The following is a 6,940-nucleotide window of genomic DNA, read 5'->3' on the forward strand; positions in this document are numbered from 1 at the left end:
TTTGGTTCAATTATGTAATATGAATATATGATATTATGATTTTGCATGTGCATTGGGCTTCTAGCTCATCCGTTTGTTTAATACTTTTAGGTTAACTTTCGACTTAGAACCAGACGGCGTGAAGGAGCTCGGATTGGTTTTACGCTTAAGCTGGTTTGATTATTTTTAGTTAATTAAGTTTTTTTCGGACTTTTGATTTTTAGACTAAGTTTTTTGTTTTGGTTTTGTTTTGGGCTTGGTTTTGGTTTTGGTTTTTGCTTTTATTTTTTGGTATTGATATTTTCTAATGTAAAACTGCAAAATCATATGAGTTAACAAAAATGGATTTCAGTTTTCAAAACTAAAACTCTGATAATTTTTTCGCTGCAAGATTAAATAATCACTTAAGTATTTTCTGTAAATAAAATGTATGGTTTTTTTTTAACGAATGATTGTCTTAATGCTGAAAATGATCTGCCAACATTAGTACTTCCAAAACGCGCGACTTTGAATTTGAATTTTGGGTTTTGAATAAATGTTTTTGAATTTTGGGTTTTGAATAAATGTTTTCGAACTTTGGGTTTTCAAATCATCTGTGGGACTTTTTGCCAAAATTTTATGTTTCGAAACATGCACTGAGTTTTATTAAAACAAAAACTTTGAACGAGTTGATGTAATTCCTTAATATCCGGTCATAATTTTAGATCGGGTTTGGAGTGTTACATAATAGCTATTAGAGTAGAGACGATTGTCGATGGACAACGGCGCTAGACAGGTGGAGGTGGTAAGCGGCAAAAACTTAGGGCTTTTGGTTTTGGAATTGGGAATAAGGAGGGGGGCACAGGAGGTAAATGGTTGGCAAAGGTAAAGCTAAAGCTGAAAATAAAAAATAAATAAAATAATTAGTATATAATTTGGGCTGGAGTCGGGCCAAAAAAATCTTACCTGAGGCTGAGGCTCGACCTATTTTGAAAAAGGGCCTCATTTTTTTCCAATCCCATTTTTCGGGCTTATATTTTTACTCAAATCCTCTTATTTTTCGGATAGGCCTTCGGGTCGGGCGGGTAACCTGACCCATGATCAGGTCTAGTCATTTTCATAATTAATTAATATTTTAGGATTATTTATATAAAAAAGCTTGAAATAATTGTACTACAATGTAAATTATATTTTACCAACATTTCAAATAACCAATTTACATAATTCACAAATTATATTTTACAAAATATAATTTTACATTTGCAACATTCCAAAATAATTTCACTAAACTTACAATATATAATTTTGCAATACGAGCAACTTTCTCAGTACTAATAAAACATAATTAAACGATTTTATTCAAGACCGAGCAAGTCGATTTGAGATTACTTAAAACCTTCAAACATCTCGTTGACCTAAGGAATCCCAAATAATCCACTCGTTGGCTGCATAACCAATTTGAAACTGTTATTGTCCTACCACAATCAACGGAAACACTTATATAACCAATTTGAACCCGTTACCGAATAAATAACTAGCATCCGAAAATAACCATTAAATTTACCAGTGTCGGAGCTCCACCGAATTATTGTTAAATAAAACATACATTCAAATTAAAAATTTTACTAAATAAATAAAAATACAAATACATTAAAAAAAAAGCTCCTCATCTCTCTCCCATTTATCCTCTAACAAAATATGAGTAAAAAAAATCCTTCAACTCAAATTGATCTGCCATTGAAGGTTATGTATAGCAATTTCGTCACGCCAAAGGGAATGACTTCATCAAATAAAATATTATTTTTTATATTTAAATTTTAAAAAAATTTAAAAATTAAAAAATGGTGCATGAGTGCCATTTTAAATAGTGTCACCCAATAAAATAATATATATTTTAAATTTTATTTAAAAAAAAGTGCCTGACATGTGAAAAATTGGTAACGGCTCTACCAAAAAAAATTATTTTTTAAAGCCCTAAATCATTGAGAAATAACAGTATTTCTTTGGTGTTTATATAGGTTTTTTATTCAGGTGGCTGACATGGCATGTTGATGGCGCCATTCTCTTTGGTTCAACTAATTTTTACAGTTTATTTCAAGTCATTTACGTATTTAATCAGAAAAACATATCATTTTTATAATTAATCAAAATTTTACAGTCATTTTTATAATAAATAAAAAAAAAGCCAAGAAATTGAAACAAAATATATGATGAAACAAAATAATCATAAGTCATACAACAAAACAAACAGATCAGACAAAACAAGTAAATTGAAACCAGAGCATGCAAAGATATTACCTGGATGGTCCTGGCCTTTAGATGTGAATAAAGTAATGTAACAGAGGCCAAAAGATAGGAGGTTAGAAATTGTTTCTCAGAACTAAATAAAAGCACCTGCTTGGAAAGAAGGAAAATGGGAAAAAAGATATAGTATCATAGGAAAGTTATATTTGTATTGCATTCCCATGAGAGATAGGCAATAAAAAGAATTAAAGAAAATTATACAAATAAATTAAGGATAAACATTTCAACTCAATGTTTCTTGTACAAATTTACGCAGAAACCAGAAAAAAATTAGATATAGCCAGGCTCTACTACTACTCCATGGCTAGCATCCTTTCCTCCTCTTCAGCTTTTCTCCAAGCAGCCTGAATAAGAAAGAGCCAAACAGATCAATAAAACTTCAGGAAAACTAAACAAAAAGTAATGATCTAATTCGTTGAGAGAAAGCTTGCCTTGTCTCGTTCGAGTCTGGATAAATGTGGCTTAATGGAGTTTCCTAAGCTTAAGCCGCCCCATGCTTCTTGCAACTCTCTCTCCCTTGCTTCTCTACGAGATACAGATAATCTAATTTGCTCGCTTGCTTGCTCAGAACTTGTCATTTTCTCTTTCTCTAATTTTGATTTGTGTTTAACCAAAATTTGATCCAGACTACCCTGATCATCCACTTGTGGCATGTTTACTCCTCCCCCCCTCTTTACCTTCACTATTTCTTTATTTGCATTGAACCTCAATTTCTCTTTCTCTAGTCTAGAAACATGCTTCACTAAAACTTTGTCCAAGCTCTCACAATCTGTGATACCTCCTTGTTTTTTATGGCTGCTAGGGTTTCCATAATTGCTTCCAGATGACAAGGCTTGCATCTTTTCCCTCTCCAGCCTAGAAACTGGCTTCACCAGGATTTTATCCAGGCTATCTTCACTTTCAGTTCTATTTACTTCCTTATTCAAGTTGATATTTTCTTTTTCAAACACTTCTCCGTTAGCCACCTTGCCTTTCTCAACCATATCATTTTTCCTTCTGCTCTTTGCTTCCTCAACTTCTCTTTCTAGTCTTGAGACATGCTTCACCAGAAACTTATCCAGACTAGGTACTTCCAGAATATCGCCATTATGACTAGGCACCCCATTTGACATTCCTCCCCTTTTCTTGCCATTTAGCTCATATTTGTTACCACAATTCCTTTTTGCCTCTTGAATTTCCTTTTCAAGTTTTGACGAGTGCTTAACCAATATACTTCCCAAGCCATGAATGGCCTCAACAGAAGTATCTGCATCTGACTTTTTATGGTCCATTCCAGAATTCTCTTCGAATTGTTTTTCCTTCTCCTGAATCTCTTCCTCAGAATTTGAAGACTGCTTCAGAGTTGTATGCCCACTTTCATCTTTAGACCCTTCTCTTCTGCTCCTGGCTTCTTGTACCTCTCGTTCAAGCTTGGTCATGTGCTTAACCAAAAACTTGTCCAGACTGGGTAGTTCCGAGTCAACTTGTCCAGTTTGGTTAGTTTTTCTTACTGTTCCTGCTCCAAATGAAGATGCTCTTCGAGCAAAATTAAGAGCTGAAGCAGAGGAATGATCATCAACGGAGGATGGATTATGAAGCTTAGTGTATTCTACTTCTTCCAATGCAGCATTTAAACCACAGGTTGCAACTATTGTAGCAAGTGATGAGAGTTCATCCTCTTGTAAACATTTAAGCCTCTCAAGCATAATTTCAACAAGCTTTTCCGGGTTAAACTTTTCAAGAGATTGCCTCCTCTTAATTTTCTTCTGTCTAGTCTCTGAAGCTGACATCTTGCAGTTTCCATCTTCAGACTTAAAATCATCTTTTTGAGTCAATGTCTCAAGTTCTGATGCTGGCTCTGATGATTGACAATCTGAAGAGAACTCCGTTGACTCTAGATTGTTATCACCTGTATCTGGATTCTCATTGATTTTCCTTAGAAGGTCTTTAAATTCATCTTTATCAAAAGAGGGACAAGATGCGAGCCTCAGGAATGCAGTCTTTACGGCTGCAGCCACTTGTTTATCTACCTCAAATGCCGTTTCAAAAGATGCTCTAATAGTATGAGTAGTAGAACCTTCTTTATTTATTGTAGATGCTTCAATCTGACAAGTACTCCTAGGGCAGTTAGGAATGTCATACATTATCACTCCCAAAGCTGTTGCTGATTCAAAAGCCTCTGCTGCAGTTTTCTCAGCTTTCAGCAGCAGTTCATCTGCTTCTTTGCTACGGATCCTACAAGGTTTCACAAATAAGTTGACTGGAAAGAACACAATCCACATATCATGTACTATATGTAAGCAAAAGCCCACCTAGCTGCTTGGAGTATTCTACACCAAGATGCTTCCACCAGTGCTGCTTTACGAGCCTCAATTGCCCTGTGTGCAGCCTCTCTTGCTGCCATTTTCTCTCTCAAAACTCTACAGTAATGAGGATTTGAATCTTCCAGGGTCTCATCGAGAGTTAAATTCATGCCATCTACTTCCTGAAATACAGCTCCTATATTAGCATTTGTTCAAAAACGAAAAGAAAAGATACAATCAATAGATTAATACAACACACACTTAAATAGAGAGAGTATACAACCTGCAGCATCTTTATTTTCCTTTTCAAATAAGAATCAATTTTTTTCCGGGGGAACCAATTCAAAGGAGAATTCTTCCGGTGTGGAGGCTTCTTAATTTGAGATGTAAATTTGTTTAGAGCATTCAATGCTGAAGGGCTGGTATCTTTGGATGATTTATTCTGCACCATTCACAAAAGCAGACTTATAAAACGAAATGAAAACAATGCTAAGTTGCAGAGAGATACATCTAGTATGGGCACTCTTCTCTATTTTCAACATTTTAAGAAAGGTAAGTTGACAAACATCAAGGCATTTTTCAAGTATAAATCATTCAGGTATAGCATATTAAGGCTTAGAACACATTCTTCATTTGGTCTACCAGAAAAATCTCAATTAAGAAAAATCCCATGTCAGAGCAGCTAAAAGACATATTAATATTGCCTTTTTTTCCTTCGTTTTAACCTCAATAAATTCATTGTAGAGACCAATTAACTGCAAACTACAGATCAGTTATTAAATAATAATTCATTTCATTTCAGCATGATTCACATTCTCACACCCCCTCCCTTTGCCCAAAATCCCCCAAAAATGCCGTTCAGAACAAATTCTACTAGATATTAGCATCATAAGTTGAAATTGAGCAATTGAATTAAGCTTTACAAATCCGTTACCAAAGATAACCACCAAATAGGGGTTTGAGGGTTTTAATTTCATCAGTCGCAGAAAACCCTATTTTTTAAAGTTTAACACTAAACAATATACGCAACTGAAATTCCAGAGAAAGAAATGAGGCAAATTCTATGTAACAACAACCATAAATTTTGAAACTGAAACAGATTTTTTTGTTCTCTTCACCTTCCCGATTCTGGAAGAAGATGACGCCAAAGGCTCATTGGTAGCCTCCACTTCTTTGATCTGAGAATCAACAACAATCTTTGGGCTTTTCTTGTCTGACACAAACATGCAATCCTCTAAGCAACCAAGATTCATTTTTTTTTCTAGTGAATCGGCGACCAAGAAATTGCAAAGATTTTAATGAAGGTTGCTAGAATATTGAAGAAGAAACGAGAAAGAACTGTGATTTAAATCAAGTGTTTGGAGTTTGAGAAAATGAATTGGGATGAGTGTTTTCTGATTATTGTTTTTAGTGTTAATTGTCAAAAATAATAGTAAGATTGCTTAATGCAAAAAAAAAAAAAAAACTAGCCGTTACAGAGCAACGGTCATACCCGGGAGAGATTTTATCTTCTACAGTCGTGTACAGTCTATTACCTGTGAATCTGGTTTGGGTTTAAAATCGATTTATTCAATTACTACTATCTATTATCATTTCATAAAATTGATAATCAATTTAAATTTATTTTAATTTTTTCGGTTAAGAAAATTATTATGCATTAAAAATATCATAGAGATTCTATATTAGGAATCGAATTATATTTTAACTTTTCTACTAAGAAAATGAATAAATTAACCCATTTACATTAGATCAATTTCTCCTATTGTTAATATAAAAGACTATTTTGCTCTTTAATTTAACGTACATGGATTAATTTACCCTATCTTTTTTTAGTAAAAGAGACCAAATGCAATCTAACTTCTAGTATAGAAGCTTACATGATAATTTTATTGTCAGTCTGTCGATTCTTTTAAATTAATAGTGATCGATGAATTTAAATTTTTTTTACTAATCATCCAACCTTTTATCTTAGGGTGTAACTGAATTTGGAAAAACAATTAAATGATTGAATTTGGAAAATCATTTGGAAAATGATTATTATAATTAGTGAATCGGGTGAGAATTTAGGTAATTTCTTAAGTAATTACAAATAACCATGTTCAAATCCAATTATCCTATGATTTTTCAAACACGAAGATTTAAAGATTTTTTTTTGTCAAAATACATGATTTAAGTTAAAAAAAAACATTATCTTTGTACAATAATAATAGGGTAAAAGTATCTACTAAGTCCACCTATTATAAGGACGAGATGAAATTAATCTCTCTATTATTAAAAAGAATCAAATATGATCAAATTATAGAGTTAACATTTACGGGTTGAAAAATGAAATGAAAATTAGCTTTTTTAGGTCATCTCCAAATAAAAGATTTTATTTGCAAAACCATAAAAACTTT

General features: G+C 33.1%; 1 protein-coding gene across 2 annotated transcripts; it reads right to left on the reverse strand.

Moving 5' to 3' along the window:
- Window positions 1-2,318: 2,318 nt before the first annotated feature.
- On the reverse strand, window positions 2,319-5,966 carry LOC107916843 (uncharacterized). 2 transcript variants are annotated; one of them, XM_016846211.2, is made up of 5 exons: window positions 5,663-5,966; window positions 4,828-4,986; window positions 4,554-4,726; window positions 2,694-4,476; window positions 2,319-2,606 (listed from the first exon to the last, which is right to left on the reverse strand). In XM_016846211.2, the coding sequence occupies exons 1-5, from the start codon at window positions 5,795-5,797 to the stop codon at window positions 2,556-2,558; spliced, it is 2,301 nt and encodes a 766-aa protein (XP_016701700.1). In that variant the 5' UTR covers window positions 5,798-5,966; the 3' UTR covers window positions 2,319-2,555. The 2 variants fall into 2 exon arrangements, with proteins under 2 accessions (XP_016701700.1, XP_016701701.1); XM_016846212.2 differs by having other exon boundaries at window positions 2,694-4,467; window positions 5,663-5,949.
- Between the last annotated feature and the right edge of the window lie 974 nt (window positions 5,967-6,940).

Source organism: Gossypium hirsutum, chromosome D12, assembly GCF_007990345.1.
Source record: "Gossypium hirsutum isolate 1008001.06 chromosome D12, Gossypium_hirsutum_v2.1, whole genome shotgun sequence".
Lineage (NCBI taxonomy): Eukaryota > Viridiplantae > Streptophyta > Magnoliopsida > Malvales > Malvaceae > Gossypium > Gossypium hirsutum.

Excerpts from the sequence above, each read along its gene's own strand:
- LOC107916843 (XM_016846211.2), bottom strand. The coding sequence starts at position 5,797 with ATGAATCTTGGTTGCTTAGAGGATTGCATGTTTGTGTCAGACAAGAAA. Across the intron at positions 4,987-5,662 it reads CTTCTTCCAGAATCGGGAAG|AATAAATCATCCAAAGATAC; the intron begins GTGAAGAGAACA and ends TGAATGGTGCAG. Across the intron at positions 2,607-2,693 it reads CCAGACTCGAACGAGACAAG|GCTGCTTGGAGAAAAGCTGA; the intron begins GCAAGCTTTCTC and ends TTTCTTATTCAG.